Here is a 24,311-nt window from a genome sequence, read left to right as displayed (position 1 = left end):
AACCTGGTGGAAGATCATTAATGGCGGACCAAAGGACTTTATATTCAGCTATGATCTATTTTTGTACATATTTTGTACATATGTTACATATATCTGTAATAAATGTTCTGCAGGGACAGTGAACATACTTTTCAAATTTATGGAAGACCTTGAGCCGAGAGAGAGAATAGGTTAGATGACAGATTTGAGATTCAGCATGATTTTGATAGTCAAGAAAAGTGGTTCAGACAGCAATATCTCTTTCACAAGTATTTACCAAGATCCAGTTTTGTGTCAGATCCTAGCATGAAATGCAATGGTGAGCAAAAATAGAGTTACTGCCTTCTTAGAGCTTACAGTGTGGAGCCTGAGACCAAAATCAGTCAGATAATCACACAAAAATGTATACGTTTTGTGAAGTTAAAAGGTGCTATGAGAACATAGGGATAGGGACTTGAAGGTTCCCTAGGGGAAGTGTCACTTGAAAGAAAATCTAATGCATGAACAGGTATTAACCAGTCAAGGTGGAAGGCAAGGTAGGAGAAAGCATTCTAGGAAGAGGGAACAGTAGGCAAAGGCCCTGAGGCAGGCACATTTGAGAAAAGGAAAGGAGGCCAGTGTATCTAAAGCACAAATCTCCAGAAGGAAAATGGTACAAAGTAAGACTGGTCCAGTAGGCATGGGCCAAGCCACTCAAGCCTTGTAGGCCATCGAACGAGTTTGATTTTTACCCTATGAGCAATGGAAAGTCATTGAAGGGGTTTAATACGGGGGTGTCACAGTCAGATGTGTGTTTAGAAAAGGTTACTCTGACCACTCTGTAGGGAATGGGTATGGGTTGTGGTGATAAAGCACATGTGGATCCTGGGATTCTACTTAGGAGGCTATATCAATGGTCCAGGAGAAAGACGGTGATAGTTTTAGGTGACCAAAAGCCAAAGATAAGCCACTAGAGGGATATGGGGACTAAAAAAATGATTCAAGCTACAGTAATACACACAGTGTTCTAGTCAATGGCCAAACTGTAGTCCGGACTACTCGGTGATTTTATTCAATTTTGAGGATCTCAATTTGAAAAACTCAAAGACGTCCAAAGGAAGGCAATTAAGACTATGCCAGGACCAGGAATGGCAAAGTGGGCTTGAGGCTGGAAAAGTGAGAGGCTGGAGGAGAAAATTAAACAACAAAAAAGCAATATTCAAAAATTTCAAGGGGTATCATGTGGGGAGAAGTTATAGGGAAGCCTATGTCAGCTCAGTATAAGGAATGCTCAGTAATGAAAAACACTGCCTTATGTTGCACTGAGCCTGCTTCCTTGGCAAAAATGTGCAGAGATGACTTTTGAAGAGATGTTGGGTTAAATCGTCTTGATAATCTCCAAACTCTGTAGGAGTGTCTGTTTCTCTCAAAGTGTGATATTTTTTGGGAAACTTTATTCCTAACATTCCTAATGATATCCTTACCACCACTTTCTACCATTTAATGAAAATACATGTGCCAGTCCCTGCCCCAAACTCTTTACACATATTATCTCATTTAATCCTTACAATGACACTATAAAGTAGGTAGTAAAATATAACCTCTATTTTAGATAAACTAATTGAGGTTTAGAGAAATAAAGGATACAGATCTGGCATTTTAATTCCATTGACTGTGCTTAACCAGAATACTATATCACTTCCTAAAACCACTTATTCTACTATATGCCAATGAGTCACATACTGAGCTCAACAATTTTAACCAATTTCTAAATCCTCAAATATGAAAGTTATGCTAACAAGCGATCCCCAAATCTCAGTGGCTTAAAAACAACAAAGGCTTATTTTCTGCTCGTGTTAAATGTCCATAACAGATGAGCAGGAGAACTCTGTTTATCATGGTCATTCAGCACCCAGGCTGACAAAACAACCACCATCTTGAATGTTTCTGGTAGGTGTCAGAGGAAAAGAGAACTCTGGAGGGTTTCGTTCCTGCAATTAAATGTTCCACCCAAGTAACAACATAAGCCATCTTTCTCACAATTCATTGGCTAGAATTAGTTGGGCTAATTGGGTCCACACAAAACCAAGTGGACTTAGAAATGCAATCCAACAATGTGCTTGGGGTTGAAAGAGCTGGGACTACCTGGCAAATTGTGTTAGTAACTACTGCAGACCATAAATATGCAAGGAGACCAGAAATCATGCAAACAACTTTTGCTCAATACATTTCAGGATTTCTTTCAAGAAGAATACTGACTACCTTTTTACATTAGCTTTTTTATTTACCCCAAGTTGAGAGCATTAATATTAGAAGAGGGGAAATGCACATAACATGATGAATGAAAGTCTTCACTATATATGTAAAACATAACGTGAGCCATAATCATGTCTGGGATTCAAGCCCTGGGCATGCAATATTGGTATATTTATTTGCACTTGGGTTAGATACAAGTGTTCAGATAGAAAATATATCTTACTCCCTTACAAGTTACACTGTACCTAATTATGTAAAAAAAGCTATCATTGGTGAGCTGAGAGAAGATAATATGAAACAAGTGAAGCCTTACATTAGATTTTGAATATGAAGATGCTACAGTAAAAACCATTTAAGTGCATTATAGAAATTTTACTCTGCAAATTCTTGACAATGGCAGTCCATCACTGTCAAATTAACTAAGAGTATGATATTCAAATTCCAATTTTATTTTATATAAAAATATAAACCTCTTAAGAAGTTTTGCTTTCTGATACATATTTGTAATCATATAAAATAAAGCAAGTTATTTATCTTATTTATTGTTATGACTCAGAGTACTCAATTCAAATTTGAACTACTTTTATCTACTATCTGTGGGTAGATATAATAGTTTTATTCATAAGTACTCCATGATCTTAACCACAAAACTAAAAACCTGCAATGAAAATATGAAGGCATATCAGTGCCATCTATGAAGCATTTCACTGGAAATGGTTGTTAGAAGACAACAATTTCTTGTTGTAAGTGATTTAAATGCCCAAAGAGAAAGTACATGTGCTGTTAGCGTGCTTAAAACATAATTAAAATTTGTATCATAAATGCTAGTTTAGGAAATAACTGATTTTAAAAGCCAACAATATTTCCTGATTTCCTGTAAGGTCGTTGCTGTGATATTTTAGATGGTACTTTTTTTTCTAATTTGAAAGCTACATATTTTAATAGAGAATGGTCCAAAATGTTTCTTAAGGTCAAACTGGAAATATGTTGATGATTTAAAAATGCAAGCAAAGTGCTTTATTATATTATACCACCACAGTGTTATTGTAGTTTAAAAATATCATTAAATCAGCACAAACCTGCACTTATCATTTCCTGCACATTTTTCAAGCTGAGCTGCCTTCTGACTATGAGTAATCTGTTAATCTGCTCTTTGCCTCATAATCCGTCAAAGTGACAGATTCATTCCTTCTCTAATACATAATATCTTCATTTACGGTATGCCTTGCTGTATCTTTCTTTTTGGCTAGCACTGAAATTTAAAATATCACAAGCAAATTTAGAGAATGCCACAAGGGTGGTGTTCTTGTTTGTTTCCCATTTCTTCCATTATTTCAGCAGGAGAAACCAAAACTTTCTGGATTCTTAATGTGACTTGATAGTATTTCCAAAATGAAGGCAATTTCAGGTTTCAATAAAAGTACTGTGAAAAAGGTCGGAAGAGGGCAAATGGTAAAATACAAAGTAATTGCACCCTTCACCAAGTCAAAACACTGACCAAAATGGAATTTTCTTGCAATACCAGTGGCCAGTGAATAGATTCTCTCTTTCTACCTCCAAACCCTTGATGTACAGAAAAAGATATGGAAAAAAAAAACAAAGAAAAGGCCATTCATCCAGTAGTTTAGGATGAATTGTCCCCCTCAAAGACAGGACTTCATTAGCATAAACATCACTACTTAATTGAAAGCCACACTGTGATTTTAGTGAAGCTGAGAGCTTCATTTTTATCATGATTTTGATTAACCTCAGGCCAGGCCAGATCTCAGGTTTCTTGTTATTTTGATAATACAAATGGTTCTGCTGTTTAAAAACTGTTCACTATTAATTCAACAGAAGATATTTTACCCTCCCCTCATTTCTTGCTTTAATTCAGTTGCTTACTAGTCTATAAGTTCTGCAAATAAAGAGAATTAAGAACTGAAAAACATGAGAATATGTAAAATTCTAGCTAGTTTCCTTTCATCTTAAGCCATAAAGTTCATTAACTACAAGTCACCATTTAGCTTCACTTGTTACTAATCCAAGCTTTCACATAATAAAACAAAGGACACTATTGCCTCAAAAGTCAAAAGCACACAAGTCGTTTACCGCGAAATATGAGAAACTGCCTTCTAACCAGTCTTGTTTCAGCACATATATAATTTTCTTCCATGCATACACCCAATACCCAACAGCATTTTCTTGTCCTAAGCACCAAAGTGCATCTGATTTGTCTTTACTGAATGGCAAGGGAGCTAAAGGCTTTTAAAAATCAATGGACAAGAAAGAGTCAATAGAACAATAATGTTAGTGTTAGTCCAATCAAATGAGCTAAAAGTTGTTTGCCTTTTCTCCTTCAAGAAATTTTAAAATTAGGCTGGACGTTTGATTTGTATGATATTTATTATACTGAGTGGGTTTTTATGAGGTAATGAACAGCAAAATATGAAGCTGTAAACTCTGGTAAACATAATATATTGCTAGAGCGAAAAATTATGTGTTCTAACTTTAATCAATTTCAAAATGTAATGTTTTTCATTAACAAGAGAAACAAAAGAATTATAGGGAAGGAGTAGAACCAACTGCCAACAAAAGCAGAGTTTGTGAGTGGGTACCGGGTTTGGAAAGGGCTGTGATTTCTGTGTGCCAGGCTTGGTCCATGCTCCCACACCACGAGGCACCTTTCTTAAAGCATTCACACACAGCCTTGTTGATATGCAGGGTGTGGACTGCCTGTGCTGGGAGACTGCAAGCTCTCAGGGGGAATGTTAAAGTCATCTCTCCACGGTGCTCTGCACATAGTAGGTGCTTCAAAATACTCACTGAATGTTACTGAAGGTATGAACTGCAACACACTCTCAGTCATTTCATGTTTAAACAACCAGGGAAGCTATTCTGCGTTAGGTTACAAAGTGAATGGTGAGGCAGTGAGTCTACGGATGTGACTGGCTGTGGCCATGTAACCATAATCATGGTCTTCCATATCTTAGGTTCACGTCATTATCCTGGACCTCACCCTGCATTCCTCTCTCCTCCCCCTCAGACAGAATAGAGGTGAATGTTAGAAACTAGAATTAGTACTTCGATTTTTTTTAAAAAGTGCTCATTACTCTAGAAGAGGAAGCTGAATCTTTTAATTAAAAGCTGAAACTGTAAAAAGTTGGAATGGTAAATAACTGCTTTAGTAGTTACCTTCTTTACACTGGACCCTGGGCCAAAGATAATCTGAGTTCATCATATGAATGGATAACAGTGAATGGGGAGGCCTGGGTAATCGCAGGAGCCCCACATTTTGCTAGTTAAAAGTGCTAAGATTCTTCAGGGACCCATCATTTCGGACGTAGAAGCTTTGGGGAGGTGGGAGGAGAAGATGCAATCTGTTGCTCTGAAACTCTTGTGCAAATGGGTTTTGTGAATTTGTAATTTTGGAAAATATAACAATACCTAAAATATTGATGAGTATACCCTCAGCCCTAATGGCAGAAGCCTCTCTCATGGAGTACAGCTGGAAAATTAGGAGACTTGGGTTGAAGAGCTAAGCCCCAGTGGCCTGACAGACCTGGTCAGAGAGCACGCAGGCAAGTCAATTGAGAAGCTGCAGAGGGGACTGGCAGGTGCCCAGGCAGGCAGGGCCAGAATGAACAAGTGGAGAGAGTGAATACAAAGAAATAGTGGTCCAGTGGGTAGGGGTGGTACCCAGTTCTCTGGGGTGACAAGTACTTAGGGCCTGGGGCAGGGTGATTTGAGCAGGTACGCACTCTTGAGCTAATGGGCTCTGGTAGAATAAATGATCAAACCAGGAATGAAAATGGGCTGGGCAGGCCAAGTGCCAAGAGCAGAGGAGGAAAGAGAAGGGATGGGGCAGGGACTGCCAGCTGTCTGGCCCTGTTGGTAATTGCTGGGTCCTCTGAAACCCAAGGAGAAGTGGTGGTCCTAAAGTTGTGTAGGGCAGGGTCCTAGGTTCAGAGTGGTCAGAGGGGAGAAGAAGGATGATTCCCCAGGGATTCCATTTGCTACCAAGGGTGACTTTAGCTCGGGTTTTCACTGGGGCAGGGCTAGAGAGGCTAAAGCCTGGCCTTTGCTGTAGACTGGGGAGGAAAGGGGCCCAGCTGAGTCTCTTTATACAGGTGTTTTTAAAGTCTGTTGTGAAGTTTAGACCAGTGAACTGAGGACCCCTCCAGAAGCATGAAGGGCAGGGAGTCACTTGGGTCAAGAGGGTACCTGCACCATAGGCTCAGATTCGTCCTCTCTCTTTCTCTCTCTGTATATACATATATACTTTTTTTCTTCATTTCCATTTGCCTATCCAGATTCTGTTAATTGGTGAGGGTTAAGTACACATTCGACAGCAGTGCCAACCCAAGCAGATTTCTAGCCGTTGGCACCCTCACTCCATGAAATGGGCATGAATAGGCAAATACGGATAAGCAACTTCCAGTAAGAATACAGAGAAAATTCTCAAATTCAATACAAAAGTCTCTATTTAAAGTTTTAAAATGATACACTCACCAGACACTTCAGATTGTGCATATCTTCTAAGGGATCATTTAAAACAAATACATGAGAGAGATTTCATTTATTACAAGTGGGAACAGGGCCAGGTTCCAGACACCCTCAAGGGAGAAAAGTATACAGGTGCTCCTGGGTTCCAGCTAACAGTTAAGTACGCAACAATGCAGCTAGTGTAGAGAGATGAGGGAAAGTCATTTTTGTGAGGTGAGATTTAATGAATTCAGCACACATTTCTTGAGTGTCTCCTTTGTGCCTGGCACTGTTTGAGGAGCTAGGGATATAGTGAGCAAGAGAGATAAAGGCCCTATGTTAATGCAGTTTACATTCTAGCATATTCTGGAGGTGTGTGTGTGTGTGTGTGTGTACAACAAGAAGCAAGCAAGTAAATATCAGGTAGTGAAATGTACTACGGTAAAAACGAAAAAGATAATGTAATGAGGCTGCCTGGGGCTACTTCAGGTTGGATGCTAAGAAAGGGGCTCTCTGAGGAGATGACATTTAGATGGAGACCTGAAAGACAGGAAGAGGCTGCTATGTCCTTTCTAGGGTAGGGAATGACAGGCGGAGGGGCCATCTCATGCAAAGCTCTTATGGTGAAACCAAGCCTGGAGTATTTGAGAAAATGAGGCAGGACGGTGGTATTTGATCCATAGTGAGCAAGGTGCACAATGGTACAGAACACGGTCTGAGTGGTGGGCATTCAGGATAAGGAGCACGACTTGACCCTAAGAGCAGAGGGAAACCTTTGGGAAGTTTTACACGGGGGGACACTTCAGGCCCGTTTAGATGTATCCATACCACTCTGGTTGCTGAGTGGAGAATAGACTGTACGGGCCGAAGGAGCACAGAAAGCAGGTGGAAAGCTATGGTATTTGTTCAGGTGAGGGATGATGGCAACATGGCTAGGATTGTAGTAGTAAAGAGACAGCACTGGCTGGACTTGGCATATACTATGGTTGGAGGGTGTACCAGTACAACTTTCTGAGGCTGGACATGGGTGGGTTAGAGAGAGAAACCAGGGAATGCTCTTGGTTTCTGACTTGAGTAAAAGGGCGATGATGGTGGCATTTTTGAGATGGAGAAAACTGAAGAAAGAACAGATGTGTGTAGAGGGAGAGAAAACCAAGTTATGTTTGGCAATGGATTTGAGGTATACATTAGAGATCCAAGTGGATTGGATATCTGTCAAATTGGCAGCTTGGAGAGATGAGTCTGGAATTCAGAGGAGGGTCAGGATTGGACATATGATTTTGAGAGTCATTAGAATATAGAAGGTATTGGAAGCTATTATTAAAGAGATTGTATAAATAATACATATTATATTATGTATTAAAGATTAGGGCCATTCTAATGGTTACCAGTGTCTATGGATCTCTGGGTTGGCAGGGAGTGGAACATACATGAAAATCACATTTAAACTCTGTCCAAACAAGGGCCTTTCACAAAACACAATTTTATCCTGGTAGTGGATAAAGCAATACCATTGTCCTTCCATTTTCAGAAAAGGAAGGGGGAAACTCTTGCAAGGATGTAGGAAAATATTTGAAACTTAACTGGTTAATATTTAGGATGAAGATTTTCATTTTTCCATGGTATGTGGGCATACCTCCCTGCTCCCTCCCTCAGCTCACATTCTGATGGAGCCCCTACCCAAGCCAGGCTGTGCTGAGCATCACAGGGAGGAGAGACACCATTCTGTCCCCAGGGAACCTGGAAAACAGCATGACAGGTCCTCAGTCAAGGATCTTAAATCAGACCTGAGGAATCTGAGTATGGAAAGTCACTCCCCTACAATGAGCAGGTGTGAATTTGTGGGAAGGGGGTTATGAAATGAGAGGCACCAATATGGATAGCTTTTCCTTGGTAAACCTAACAATAGAAATGATGAAAGTAAAAACTGATGCCTTTGGTTTTACAAACAAATCATTAAGATTTAATGCCAAAATATAGGTAGTAGAAAACAACAACACTACATTTAGAGAAACTGTGTGCACAGTTAATCAGGAAAACCTCTGTTGTGCTTTGGTCTAAGGAGGAATATTTGTTAAAAATATGACTTGTTTTAAAATCATCCAAACTTAATCATTTGAAGAGGAAAGTGACATACAAGTTCTGTATTTAATTTTGTTTATACATTTCCTCTCTCTTGTGTTGGTGGGGGAAAAAAACCTTAAGCAATAGAAGAGAAGCTCATCTCCTGACTGTTGGAGAGACAAGATAAATGAAGCCACCGTGATCAGTCCAGAGCAGGGCCTGTAGGTTACAGTGACAGGCCAGCTCGCCTCGGTCAGGCCGGCTGAGCCAATGTGAATCGAGGTCAGTGATTATTAATCATCTGTCAAAGTCTACAGGGATTTATCGGATAATGATAGTTATAAGTATGTTCATATCGCACAAACATGTGGCAAGGCTGCAAAGGATTCAAGCCCTAACACAATCTGCAAGGACATTTTAAAAAATTATGGATAAATGTTAAATCATAAAGCAAACAGGTTAGAAAGAAAACCATGCCGTTCATGACTGTTTGGTCAGTCTAGAATTATTTTCTATATTGTTTATTTCCATAAACATTTGGAACCTTACAGAGCCTTTGACTACCTTCCCTCCTCCCCCCCTTAATTTACCAATGAGTTATAAAAATAGCAAGCGTAATCATCATTTGAAACGCAAGACTGGTTATCGACTCCATCCATATGAACAGACAACCAGAATGTAATCACAGCTTACTTTATAAAACCCGTTCCTGAGCTAAAATATCTTGAGCTGTTCTGAAGAATCTCCATGAACACATACGTAGATGTGCCTAAGGGACAGCTCTAAACCCCGCAAACCAATAGACGGCATTTTAAAATAAATGACTGAAGACTGTGAACAGCATCCATTTTGCTCAGTTTGGCAGCATGTAAGTTTACATGCTAGGAAACATTTCTCAACATGAATGAACTGTGAAATTGTTTCCTCCTCCCAACACTCCTTTAAATTGTATTAGATTATGTTAGCCATTTCTGCACATTGTCATACAAGCTGTCAGTGCCCCACGATGCAGTGTGGGTGAACAATGGAAGCAAGGGCCCCAGCAACTGAGATGCTAAGTGTCCATCAGAATGTTAGGCAAAAAGAGTGGAAATATCATCCCCATCCCCCATGCCTACCAAAGCAAGGGGAAATGGCTTTGTTGCAAATCTAGACACACAAGGGAATATGATTTGGTGAACCATGTGTATTTCAATCCCCAGATTGCAAACTTCTCAGGAAATGACTAACATTGTATCCCACCCTCCATCCAATATCAAGCATTGCCCTATGAGCACAAGTGAACTCTTTAAGGAAACCACTATATGAATATATGCAGAGTTTTAGCCATTTTTACCCTAGAGATAACTTTTCAAAACACATATTTGTCTGCTTCGTGGACTGCATACTATCTTTAACTTTACTCATCAATATATAAAACTAAGAAGGTAATTATGGTACAGAAATAAAAATCTTTCCAGAATAAAATGTAAATAAAAGACTGGGCATATTGGTTATTCTGTTATATTAATAAAGCTTGGGGATATTGGTTATTCTGTTGTATTAATAAAGCTAACTGAAAGTTGACTCTCTAAATATGTACATATGTGAGTATGAGTCCATATAATTTACAAATCTTAGGTTCTTAGGTCTCTGGAGTAGTTGCAGATATTTCACTGAAGCTAACGTGGCCATTTTACCTCCCAAAGGGCACCATCATACTCTCCCCTTGGAGGACCTGCACACACATGTCCCCGATCCCCGTCATGTTTGCATTATTTTGATCACAACAACACTTAATTCAGGAAATCTAGAGCCTTCCTGCTTCTCATGTGTTGTTCAGAGCTTCTGCACACCAAACTTTCAACAAGTTTCAGGCGAGATGCTTGTTTATCCAAGGGGGTAGACATAGAGACTTAACTTTTCATTTCTTATTTTTTCAATAGTCATTATTAGTATCTTTTAACTTCAAAGCTTAATTTTAAAGTTCTGTATTGTAGGGTCTAAAGCATGGGATACTATTTATAAGAAATACAACACAAATCTTAAGAAGAATCATAGCTCTCAACTTTAAATTAAATCACATGTATTGCATGATTCAGTTTATCCCATTTTTATATGATGATCTATGCTGACCTCATAATTTTATCATCTTCTTTATTTATGGTCCAATAATGCCTTTCTGCCAATTCTCCAAGCTACTGGATTTATGAGCCAAGAGCTAAGCCATGTAATCTGTAGATTTTCTGAACAGCCACATAATAATTTTCTAGGAAACTGGTGGATAACCCGCTGGAAAATGGTGCTGGCAGCATTTTATTTTTTGCTTTGAAATCTGGCTTTTAATTTTATTATGTGAAAATGTAGATTAATATTTCATAAATGAATGAACATTTAATTGGTTAAATAAAATATGCTGTCTATTTAGCTGGTGAATTTTCTTATATTCTATCTTTGGGAATCAAATTTTAAGAGATTTAAAATCAAATACTACCACATCTAAACATTAATTAATTAATCCAATAATATGAGGTATGTTTCCTATATAGGGCAGTGTTCCCTTTAATAGTGGAACTGGTTTTCATATGGAAAGTCTATAATGAGTCTCATCAAAGTCACAAAATCATAAATCTGTAAGTGACCTTAGAGAGCTGCTTGTAACTGAAATCGTTTCCTTTACACATGAGGGTGTTCTTATTATTAGGTCTGAACAGTTTGAGAGGCTGGTCTGAGATCATACACTGGGTTAGTAGCAGAAGTAGGATGAAAATTAGGTCCCCATTTTCCTTTTATTGAAACAAAATGCTCCACTTTCTAACATCACTTTCCATCACTCTCATTTACTCAGCTTACAAGTCGTGACTGTTATAATTTGGACCAAAGTTGGATTTCCAATTACGTTGAAAGCTTATTCATATATAGATAAAGAGTTTATTGGTCAAATCTAGATGAGCTGCAAGATTGCAAGAGACATATATGCATATCAAGAGATAACTATTTTGAAGAATGTTTAAACACCTTTTTATATACACTGAAATTACAATCTCAGTTTTCAACTCCTTATCACATTTATTATGACAGTGACAATTTCCCCTACTAGGTAACATGCAAGAATGACCAGATCAAGTATATAGACCAGACACACGTAGAAGAGATTACTAATAAAGAACACTTACTCTACCTATGTCATGAATATTCTGGACCCCATTAAAAGTCCTGTAAACCATGTATGTGGTTTCCTGCTAGCCATGTTAATTTTACATGGCTTGGTTGGTTGGCTCTTCATTGCTGATTGGACCAGAAGTGGATACTTGGCCCAAGCTAGGCCAATCACATTCTTTCTCCTGGAAAGTAGGAACTGGGATTCAGACACAGACTGTCAGCCTCAGCATGTATTTTGAAATGTAATATGTAAACTCAAGACAGCTATATGTGACTGAGAAGTAAAGAAAGCTGGTGCTTAGAAGAACTGAGCAGATAGGAAGAAGCAAACAGAGATGGAGTGAGGATACTGCCTGCCTGCCTCTCTGCTTTCTAGCTCCTCATTTCAGATCCCTCCTGAGGCCTGGCTGCCCTTGGCTTCCACGATACAGCCCTGTATTCTTATTTAACAAATTCCTTCTGCCTGTCTCTCTCAGGTGAGAGAGCTTGATAATGAGATGCATTTAGATAATGGGGTGCATTAGTTATTATAATAACTAATTAGATAATTAGTTATTATAATCTTATGATAACTAAGATCCTGTGGGTGGAGCCCAAGATAGATAGATTTTCAGTAAATTCTTAGTATTTAATAAACAGTAATAAAGTGATATTGACTTATACTGATAAACTAGCTTATTTAGCTATTTTTAGAAAGCCATATAATACTACATATAGTTCAAAACTTGAATTCAGATTCACTTATCTCTAATGAGCCTAATATAATAAGGTTCTTCTATATTGTCAAATGACTCAAGTGTCAATGACATTTTTGAAATAATAAAATAATTTTGAGATTACGAACTTCGAAATTATGAAAAAAGAGAATGGCCACTCGAACTCATATTAGCTATCTTGATGAATGTAAAGGCACCAGGTGATACAAAAAAAATTCATGCCTAAAATGTACTAAACTTCAAAGACCTATTAAGATGAAACACCTATGAAAATAGAATAATACTGAATAAATGAACACTTAAAGAGAGCTTGCTATGTGACAGGAACTGTGCTAAGGATTTTTCATGTATTATTAGTCCATATGATCCTCCCCAAAATACTACGAGGTAATTATTATGCCTGAATTACGTTGACTTAAATGATTTTCTCAAAGTTCCACAGCTAGTAAAAGGCAGAAGTGCTATTTAAACCTAGTTACACTATTAACCATGACACCATAGTCTGATTAAGAAAAGTAGGCTGAATTAAAACATCTATAGAAAAGAACTTTCGAAGCCTTTCGGAAGTTTGGAAAACAATTTCATGAAACCAAGAAAAATGCACAGTCAATTCCTAAATAATCTTAAAAAAAATTTAGCTTATTAATGATTCTTACCGGGGGTTAGAAGGAGAAGGTGGATTCATTTCTTTCTGATAGTGATGACCCTGGTTGACAGGCTGTAAAAGACAAAACATTTGTGAGGTACTAATCAGCATAATGCTCTTTACAGGTACTTTCACATGCACTCTCATTACTGTAATTTTTTCCTGAGAAACAACCTGTAAGAAGGGGCTGGTTTATTTTACAAAAAGTCGAAGGTTGTTTGGGAGACCCAGCAAGTAACAAAGTGGTATATGTAAGAAAACACAGGTTATCAGTCACTGGATTAGACAGCATCTATGGCGTAATTAAAGTTCATGTGTGGAATCCTCCTCCTTGTGGAATTTTTATACTGTTAACAAAGGTTGCTATTTCCAGATACAACAAAACAAAACAAGACATCTCCTGGAACTAATGCTGTATATACCAAGTATCAGCAATGACCTGGAGACCCGGAGATATAGAATATATATATTTATATCTCAATGTTACTAAGTTTGCAAGGATAACTTCTATTTTCTTTTTGAGCCTTCACTGTTGTGTGTGAGCTTTCTCTAGTTGCGGCGAGCGGGGGCTACTCTTCGTTGAGGTGCACAGGCTTCTCATTGCAGTGGCTTCTCTTGTTGTGAAGCACAGGCTCTAGGTGCGTGGGCTTCAGTAGTTGTGGTGTGCAGGCTCCATAATTGTAGCTCGTGGGCTCTAGAGCGCAGGCTTGGTAGTTGTGGTACACAGGCTTAGTTGCTCCGTGGCATGTGGGATCTTCCCGGGCCAGGGATCGAACCGGTGTCCCCTGCATTGGCAGGTGGATTCTTAACCACTGTGCCACTAGGGAAGTCCTCTATTTTCATTATTGGAATTACACATGTAAATCTTAGGTCAAGGCGGTCATTTTCCCTGAGTGTATAATAAAACCTCAAGCATTAATCAGAGAACTGAAAAAAGTGATGCCAATACCTGACAAAAATATGAAATCTGAATTTCCCCCTCCGCAAGAAATCTTTAAGTTACTACCTTTTTCAAAACATAGGTAAACAGCTTCATTCCATGCAAGCTTTAAACACTTGCCTCCAATGGAACTTGATGTTTTTCCTTTGTTCTATAAAGGGAGAAAATTTCATTATATCTGATAGAAATTCTCTTTTTGAATATCACCTCAAAGTATTTTTCTTATGTGGTTAACAACCATGTAATTCTAATATGAAAATCATTTTTAACATTTTCATTTTATTACAATTTGGAATTTGGTACACATTTTTGAATTGCATTTAGAGGGCTTCTGTTACTTCCTTACCTAATGGGTTTGGCGTTAAGGTTTTCTCAGCCATAATGTGGACCCATAGTGCTGACCCCAACTGAAGAAAACAGCGTAGCAATGATGCCTGTACATAAAAGGCACATATTCCTTATTTTAATGGGTCCTAAAATATTAATGACATGGGTGATGGGAATTCTTTAAACTGTCTTCCTCTATAAATAATCTCTTGGAAGTGTTCCTTTAATTTAAATCAAACACCCTGTCTAATAATCATAGTCACTTAGCCTATCTGTGATGCCCCATGAACTTGAATGTACTCAGATACTTTGGTAATTGAACCAATATCAGTGCATCACCATTTCAGTAATAAGAAAAAACAGCTGGGAGAACAGTGGAAGGAAAAACATGTCCTAAGACATACTTGATCTCACTGGAGAAATAAGACTTCCAGCAATTTGCAAGTGAAATTTAGTTCTATGATTTAGGCTTTATTATTTCACAGCAAAAAAGGAATTAGTAAGCAAGGGGACTAGGTTCTCCAGACAAACTCACAGTGGTGCAGAAATACTCCTGATAATACGTTCATTAGTATTCGTCCACAATTTCACCTGTACTCAGGCCTCTAGTGAATGGATCTCTGCCTATTTACTTTTACAGGCATTTAAATAACTCTCTATGCATCACAGTCCTGATATTCAGGCAAATTTCCATTTTCTTAATTTTATACTGATAATTGTATTTTATACCTGTCCCTAACCCCCTTATTCCCAATGACTTACTCCAGTCTCTGGAGAACAGAAATGGTTACAGAATCCTATTTGGTTTGTGACCGAGTTCTTACATAGACTACACAGACTGGCCCTTTCATGTTTGCTCATGTTTATATAAAACAGATCCAATGAAACAAGCAGTACAAAAGAACACTAAAATAAAAGATTCACATTCACAGTGATTTTTAAGTGTTAGAAAAGAGAAAAATAATCAGTGGAAACTTTTTGAAGTAGTAAGGACGGCTGACATGAATAGACAGAAAAGTAAATGAAAAAATTCAGTTAAAAATAATTGTAGGGTAGTAGAACTCACTCTGAATATCCAACTCCTCAAGTTTTACTATTGAAAACTAATTACCAAGTGTTTACCGCCAAATATTTTATTCAATAGCCGATTTAAATTGAATAATAGCAAATCATGGCAGAGCATTCTGACTCATACGTGTAACTGCTGTAAACTGACTTATAAACCCTAATTGCTAATGACTCTGTTGGGGAAGGATGCAAGTCTTGCTTTGAAGTGGGTACAATACAAAACTGGGTGATCCCAGTTCCCTTTCTCTGTACATGTCTCCTAATTTCATAATCAGACTCAGGGACAGGAAGGGATATGGCAATGATGCAGCTAAAAGGCTCCTTCAAGATATTTCAGTTCCCATAACTTTGCTGTGATGCTTTCAAAGGGCAGAGCTTTCACTTCAATGATGTCATTTTGCTTTCCCAGGCCCAAATCAGAATAAACGGGAACGTGCCTAATGGCTTCTAAAAGCTCTCTGAACATGGTGGGGTGGAGGTAGGGGGAACAGATGGGCTTCTGAAGCCAGATGTCCCCATCCACGAATGGAATAGATACATTTCTGTGCCTGTGCGGCAGTAAACCTATTTCTACTATTCTAGGTAGGTAACATTCCATGAAAGCACAAGTTAAAAAAATAAAATTGATTTTGGAATTCAGCCGCATTTAGAGAGTTCCATAAGAAGCAGCAAAGGAATAATAACTAACTCCTACAAATAACTATGACAACAATAATAACAGCAGTAACTGATACTTATTGAGTACTTACTCTGTGTTAAAACCTTGACAGGTATTATCTCATTTGATCCTCACGGCAATTTTATGAAATAGATAGGATTAACAACTCCATCTAACAGAGGAGGAAATTCAGACACTGGGTGTTAACCTAAGGTCATGTCAGTCAGGAAATAGTGGGGCCAGAATTTGAACCCAGGCAGTCTGATTCCGTAGTTTACCCTCTGAACCAGTAAGCTGTAGTGCTTAACCCAGCTCAGGGGTTCACCTAAAGGGGTGAATACCTAAGTTTCTGAATAACAAGTATGACAAACTCAGTTCAGTTAATGGCAGGAAGAAAAAGTAGTCCTGAAATACATTTATTTGATATATATAAGACTATCTCCTTGCCATAAATTAAATTAATCTGATTTCATTCTTATGACATGTCACTATATATTTAAAATTAAAGAAAATAAGTTTGCCACATTGCTAAATTTGGGACAACATAAGATATAATAGACAATACTCTAAGAATGAGAAAAGTTTATTTCATGGGGTGACTTTCATAGTCACTAAACACAGAACAACTCGCACATTTCAATATTTTCTCCTGACAGCACAGAAATTACACTGACTCTGATATTAATTTTTGTATATTATTTCTATGGTGGTATAAAGAACAGCTGCTCATCTGATTTATCTGCAGCTTAGCACAATCAACTACTTACGTTTTTAGTTCAGGACCATTAAAAGAAAACTAATACCCAAAGAGAGCTAAGAAGTTAATGAATCTACAGACCAGAACAAATTAAGACCTATTACCTATAAAGAGCCTGAAATGCCAATGTGTTACATATTGGACACCTAGCAACCAGCAATCACCGTGTAAAACATGATATGTTGATGAGCCAAAAAATGGAACAGATCCTAGAAACTTGGGACCTTGTCCTTTTGGTGGCGCTGTTGCTATGCACTAGTGTCAGAAAAACTACACTCACGTGAAATTAACTGCCGTGGAGCACAAAAAGCTTTGCTTTTCCATAATCAAGCTGCTAGAAATTTTGGGGTGAGGGAGAGAATTGAAGGCTAAATTAAAGGACAGGAGATAAGATAATCCTGCCATGTTAAAAGGTAAAGGCAATATTTTTCTGTTGTTACGTAAAACATATGAAAATGGCAAAGATGTTGCAAGGTTAATCAAGACCATAAATAACTTGTTAGAGAACCTCACCATATGCCTGTAATCCTATTAAGTGCATTTTGCCTCGTTTTTCTCCAGATATCATGCTCTGCAGTGTGCCATGTTGATGGATACATGTGAGGATTTTTTTTTCTTTAACAAGCTGAGGAGTCTTACATGCTTGATATTAGGTTATGGGAATTGTTAACTTGAAGGAATGATGGCTTTGAGGCATCTGCTGACAGGGTAGCATGCATATGAGGCATACTTTTCTTGAATCTAGGTTAGAGGTGGGACTGAGAAATAATGAAATATTGAAATAGTGAGTTTATTTGTCAAGCTCTGAGGGGTCAGTCTGAATTCTAATGGTTAAGCTCACATCAAAACAAGCACAACAGAACCTCTGCTCATTCTTACAGCCCTCAGTGGTGATAAAAAGGGAAAATATCCTAGAAATCTTTTCTGACCACTCAAGTGGCCCTTTGAGGAGAACATCTTTGGGGGAGCAGCATATTACAGTTAGCGTGAGCCTACTCTTTTAGGCACTGGGCACACGCATTCCGTGTACACATTCAATTCCCACCATGCCAACACGATGAAGGGCCTTTATTATTCCCATTTTATAAGTGATTGTGCTAGCAAATGGCAGAGCTGCGATTTGAGCCCAGGTTGGCTGATGCAGAGTTTAAATTCTTTTGGTCATCACTTGAAGCTGTTTCTATTAACAACTATTCCTCTTCCTAAAAAGAAACCACACCACACATACACACACACACCCCTCAAGACATAGTTTTATGCTGTCAATCAAAATCCTTCACCAAAATAAAATTCACTTAAGAATCCATTATAACTAATTCCTAGTTTTCTTCCTAAGGCTGCCTAGAGCCCAGTTTTTGAATAAATCTCACGAGGGCTACTCCTAACAGAACCCTCCAAAATTGATTACTTGTAGCCTGGTTTCCACAGAAGTTGTAAAGCATTGTTTTAATTGAATTTGGTTCTAAGTTGGAAACTTTGAAAAATTTGTCTGTCAAAGGTCAATGGTTTTCTCAGTAGGCTTGATTTATTTAGCAAGAGATGCCTACAAAAGCCAATTTGCTATGAGAAATATGGTTACATTTAATTACACTTTAAAATGACTAATTTATCATATCTAAACACCTTTTAAACAGTACATATTACTCTGAACTGTACAGATGCTGAGGAAAGCTGAGAAACCAAAGCTTGCAGTAAACACAATAGATTTTGCTAAAGACTGCATTTTGCTCTGCGTTGGCTTCCTGGTTTGACTGCAGTGTTTCTAAAGTCATTAGGTAAAGATGCCAAACTGAATGTGACCTGCCTAAATCTTCTTTCTGAACTACTGATCACCAAGTCCTCCCCAGAGGGAGATTTTTTTCTTTGTGTGTATATTTAATATCCATCTATCAAATCTTAAATGTAAAATATTACTATCATCATTCAGGACCTATTTAAGCAAAGCACAGCTGATGTTTATTTTGGAATTTTGATGAAACGACCTTACTTTAGAGTAAAAAAGGAATCTTTTAATATTATTCATTGATTTATTCAACCAATGACTAACAACCAGCTGCTACTGAGCGTGACCTCATGCCAGGCTCTGTGCTGGCTGCCAGTCCTGTGCCAGTCCTGTGTCTGCTCTGTGCCAGTCCTGCCTTCAAGGGGATCACAGCCAGGCCTGAGGGATATCGCTAATAATGGTTACCTGATGTGGTAAGTGCCATCACTGAGCCTGAAGATAACGGGAACCAGAGAAGGAAGAAAACAATTCTGTGCAGGAGGGAGGGTTTCATGAAGCTGGGACATCTGAGTCGGGCCTTGGAAAACAGGAGTGTTCAGTGTAGAGAAGAGGGATGGAGGGTCTCCAGGCAGAGGAAAGGGTATGGGCAATGGCATCACTGACATGATGTGGACAAAAGGAATGACAGTGATGGGCAAGCTGCAGTGTAGCTAGAGTATGCAGCAGTCTTGTTGGGTGGGGCATCGGTAGTGATTATGCGGGAAGTAAAAATTCATTTCAAGTCCTATTCAAGGTGATGGAGAAACAAAAGCACAAAGAGGAGGTTATCTTGTTAAAGGAGAGAATTAGTTCTGCTCCTTTCAGAACTCGGAGTCCATAGCATATTGTACCAATCAAAAAAAATACGTGGAGTGAATTTACGTGGGACAAATAAGCTAGGTTGTGGTGAGAGTTAGCATGGAGATAATCCTGGCTCTTGTGGCAGAAAGGAAGCTGTGTCTCTCAATGAGGCCTGGAGAAGGGTTAAAGAAGGCTTTGGAGCTAAGTCTTAAGGGATAATCAGGTACAAGGATATGTGCAGAGTGCCCTTAGGGAATTACAACTGGGATTAAAGGATGGAGTGAAAAGTGGGGAGCAGTGAGAGATGTGCCTAGAAGGGGGGCAGGTCTCAGATCACGGGGGGCCCTGCAGGCCAGGCTAAAGAGGCAATGGAGAGTTATGGAGAGTTCATGCAGGGAAGAGATCAGATCAGATCAGGGCTTTAGAAAGATAACTAGTGTGAATAATAATGACAACTAATCTTAATTTATTAATTGCTTATTATGTCTCAGATACAGCGCCAAGTGCTTTACAAGGTTACACAGCTTGGATTTGAACCTTGGCTATTTGACTTCAGAGTCGATGCTCCTGACCATCAGGCTACAGTGCTTAGACTGGAGGTACCTTAGTATTAGGAAACTGCTGAAGGAAGTTGGATAAGAAATGAAATGCCAGGGCTACGGTATTAGATAGGGAGGGTTAAGATGTAAAAAGGAGAGAGGATTCTCAGGATTTGGAGACCACATGGGTATGGGAAATGAAGGAGTGGGAGAAGTGGAGATGTCTTCCAAATTTCTTGTTGAAGTGTCAGTGTGGAGGATCAGCATGGAGGATGATGCCATCACTGTGATACAAGAAAAGCAGGATATCACTGTGATAAAGTTATGTCCTCTTTCATTTCTTCTTTTTCACTGCCCTGGTACAACTTCTAAAGAGAAAGTCATGAGCTCCCAGAAACACCATAGTGGTTCTTGTAAATTGCTCTATTTAAGCTCTATATGAGCAACAAGATGCAGGGTTCATTAAGGAATGCACTTTTCCATTTGGTGATAGTTCCAACATTGAAATAGACTGAATTTGATGTAATAATAAACATATCTTATGAATACCAAAGGTAGATTTTTCAATGATTTTCTCTGTCTAAAAAAATAGACTGGTTTCAATTTCTCATTTGGTCAAATAGAGGCGTTATTAAGTTCATTACCAATGGTTACTTTTGGCTGTGTACTTTTAGAGCAAAGTAGTCGTCATGCATGAGGACTTCAGTCCTTGCCAGAACACGACAACGATGAGGACACGGTACCCAGGGCAACCAAGAGTTCAGCCTTTTCAGTCTTAAATAATCATTTCTCAGCTTGCTCTTTGTAATGTTGGGTCTCTGAGTTACTTCATGACAGAATGACCTTGTTCAGGAGGCCACTGTTCTCTTTCTTACTTTTGGTTTAAATGACTGCTAAGAAATATTTTTTATAAGACAGGAATATTTCTATTCCATTGCAAACTGCATTGGCAAAAATCTGCAACCTACTCTTATGTTCTTAGCTCTGGCTATAAGAATACTCTGAGTAACTAGCACACGGGGTATTTTTGCTGGGTGGGCAGATACTCTTTGGGACCAAGGCTGCTTGAGGTGTTATGTATGCTTGATCATTCAGTTTAATGAAAGCACAACTAAGTAAGGCAAGAGAAACCTGGAAAGTGGGCAAGGTGGGAAAAAAGAACCCTGAGGAAAAATTAATATCATTTTTCCCCCCACATCTACTTAGAACCAATTTGAATTCCTCCTCCCTGAAGACCTGTAAGTTCTCTCCAAAGCAGAAATCTCAACTTCTGCTAGATATTGGTAGCACTCATTTGACAATTAAGTCACAGATCGAGAAGTCACCATATCATGGTGTTTGGAAGCTTAGAATTGAGAGTCATGCTAAACTAGTTCTGTGTCACTTTACTCAAGAGCCTCAATTTTCTCATCTGGAAATGGGAACTCGATAGAGCTTACCACATAGGATGGCAGTAAGGAGTAAGTTAGAAACACAAGGCTCAGTGTCAGGGCCTCTGAGATTTCTAACATCTCCAAAGAAGTTGGAGATCTGGAAAAAAAATTTACTTTAAAATAGAAAAAGAAAACTGAAAAATTGATATTTAACTAAATACTTAAAACATAACATATCCACCATCAACTACACTTAAACTCAACCTTTATGTAATTTTATATAAGCATGAATCAAAGTTGCATCATTTTATATTTCCTTTCAAAAATTGTCTGGTAAAAAAGTTATATTTACTGTTGGATGAAAAGTGCATTTTAATATGTTTGATCTGATGTTGAATGTAGCATTATAAGTAAATGTTCCTTCGGCCTATGGAGATCTTAAAATGTTTTCAAGTGCTTAAAGAAATGGTAGCTCTAATTACCATTATTATAATAATGATTTTATTATTCTGTCTCATGACATTTCTTACGTTGCACAGGACTGTTCCGTGGATGTTTCTGCTTTGTCTCTCCAATTAAACCATATGATCCTTGAGGATCATAGAGGAGAATGGACTGAGTCAAGACACTGGGCTTTGCTCTGGGCTCTACCACTGACCAGGTATGGAAGCTTGAGCCCAGAGTTTAGTTTCTTCACCTGAAAAACAGGAAGACTTTGGCCTGCTTCAGGCAGTCTGCTGGTCTATAGAGAGAATGATGGGTCATATTTGAAAGGGCTTTAACTGTATGAACATATAGGAAAATACAAGCTGCTGAAGCATATGGCCCTTAGGCACAGGGAGGAGTCAGCACAAATCCAGTGACTTCTACAGAAGGTTCTTTGCTGCTGCCATATACGAACCAGTACTTCATATATCTATAGTCTCCTCCTTTCTGTTTGTTCATTTAACAGACACTTCTTTAACAAGTGTTGAGCCTGCTTTATGTGCCAGAGTTTGTGCTAGGAGGTGGTGATACAATGAGATACCCAGAGTCTACAGTAAAATTATTCTTTTTCTTTCAATGTATGGTTTCATATATCACCACACAATGAAAATACCTTATCTGAAGGTAAATAAGACGATTTAAGACAAGACAATGCCCCCAGACTTAAAACACTATTTCAGAATAGATTTCATAGCAGTGTCCTCATTTGGCCCTAGTTTTCCCAGGCAAGGCTGGGCTTTGTGATAAAGGCAGTAAACAAAGATGCAAAACCCTGGACTCACAGGTGGCAGGCAGGAGTTCCAGGTGGTTGTGTCATCGCTGCTGGTACTTATGCTGACATTACAGTTGTCAACCTGGGATGCGCTCAGGCCATGGGGAGCCCCAGTATCCTCCAGTTCTTCGTTCTGTTGCCGCCGTAGGCTTGCTAGCATTTGCAACTCGGATTCACTCATCTGGCTGGGTTGATAGTTTCTCCAGTCATATTCCTGACCAAGAGAGAAGAAAGTGACACAGCAAAGGGTCACTTGGCCTTTCTTAATTTTATGGGCTACCAATAAATGCTACTCTAAAGCCTTAACCCCTTCAATGGCTCCCGATGGACAGAGGCCCAGATCCTTAATATGCCTTTATATGATGCCTATGCCAGCTGACTCGCCTTGTCTTTTCCTCCTGACGTGTCAGTCACACTTCATTTAGGTCCTCAAAAGCATCGAACTCATGTTTGTCTTCGTGCCTGTGTACATGCTAGTTCCCCGTGTGCTAATTCCTAGGTATCCTTTAGGGCCCAAATTATGTGTCACTTCCTCAGAAAAGCTTTTTCTGACAACCCCAAACTGGATCAGTTCCTCCACATTATGTGCTCTCACCGAATCTTAGAGTGTTCATTTTTAGCGCTATCACAATTGCAGTTATGTAACTGCTTCTGGAGTCCACAGGTAGTCTATGAGTGCTACAAAGGCAAGCACCATGAGTGTCTTACTGTATTTCTCACATCTGGTGCCCAACCAGTATTTGAGGATTGACTAAATAAACAAAAATTTAAAGCAGTTTCTAAAAAAGAAAAATAACTTTCCATAAAAAAGTCCAGTTTACAAGAGAATTGATCATTTTCATCAGTGTGAACATTATGAGCAAATAAATTCAACTTACAGTAAGATTGAGAATGATTAGTGCTGTTAAAAGCCATCAAATAAAATATGGACTGAAGATAAGAACACGTAAGGTCTGAAAGCCAGAAAGACCTTGGAGCTACCATAAACCCTTACACTCACACGGACTTCACTAAATGTGTAATCTGTCAAGACTACTACTACAAACCTTTAGAGGCTAGTATAAATATTATTTCAATGTACAGGGAAGAAACTGGCATATGGAATTTTCAAGCCCTTTCCTTTCTCTCTGGCTTCAACCAAATTTGGTAGCTAACATTAACTTCAACATTGCTGAAATGTTAGCATCACATATGAATGAGCAGTGTGATTTACATCCAGGACTGGCATATAACTTGAAAACAATCTCGAAATATTTTGGTACATCTAGAATCAGTGATTATGCTCAATAAGCTTTTTTCCATGACATACTAGAATTTTTAAGATATTCAAATCTCTACACTTATTTTCTTGGAAGACCCTTTGAGATGGCTACTGCCTTCTTTTCTGCCTCATAGGGATGTAAAAAGTTAAGAAAATGTAATTTGGAAAAAAAATTCTTGGTGTTTCTATGACATTAAAAGCTTTTTAATAAAGCATTATCATCATCATAACTTGGGGGTTATGAAAGCTTGCAATCTAATAATGTGATGTGGAGATTTCCTGGAAAGTACAGTTCATGGCTCCAGCAGCTTGGCACCCTGAG

General features: G+C 38.5%; 1 protein-coding gene across 2 annotated transcripts in view; it reads right to left on the bottom strand.

The window, feature by feature from the left end:
- Positions 1-24,311, bottom strand: part of CFAP20DC (CFAP20 domain containing) — a 268,258-nt gene that overhangs the window by 36,961 nt on the left and 206,986 nt on the right. For both annotated transcript variants that reach the window (XM_065885868.1, XM_065885870.1), the window contains 2 exons: positions 22,739-22,942; positions 13,256-13,317 (listed from right to left, as the gene is read on the bottom strand). In XM_065885868.1, coding sequence (XP_065741940.1) covers positions 13,256-13,317; positions 22,739-22,942 — 266 coding nt within the window. The remainder of the gene's footprint in view (positions 1-13,255; positions 13,318-22,738; positions 22,943-24,311) is intronic.

This window comes from Phocoena phocoena, chromosome 10 (genome assembly GCF_963924675.1).
Source record: "Phocoena phocoena chromosome 10, mPhoPho1.1, whole genome shotgun sequence".
Taxonomy (NCBI): domain Eukaryota; kingdom Metazoa; phylum Chordata; class Mammalia; order Artiodactyla; family Phocoenidae; genus Phocoena; species Phocoena phocoena.
Note: the sequence above shows the minus strand (reverse complement) of the source record. Positions and strands in the feature narration are given on the sequence as shown.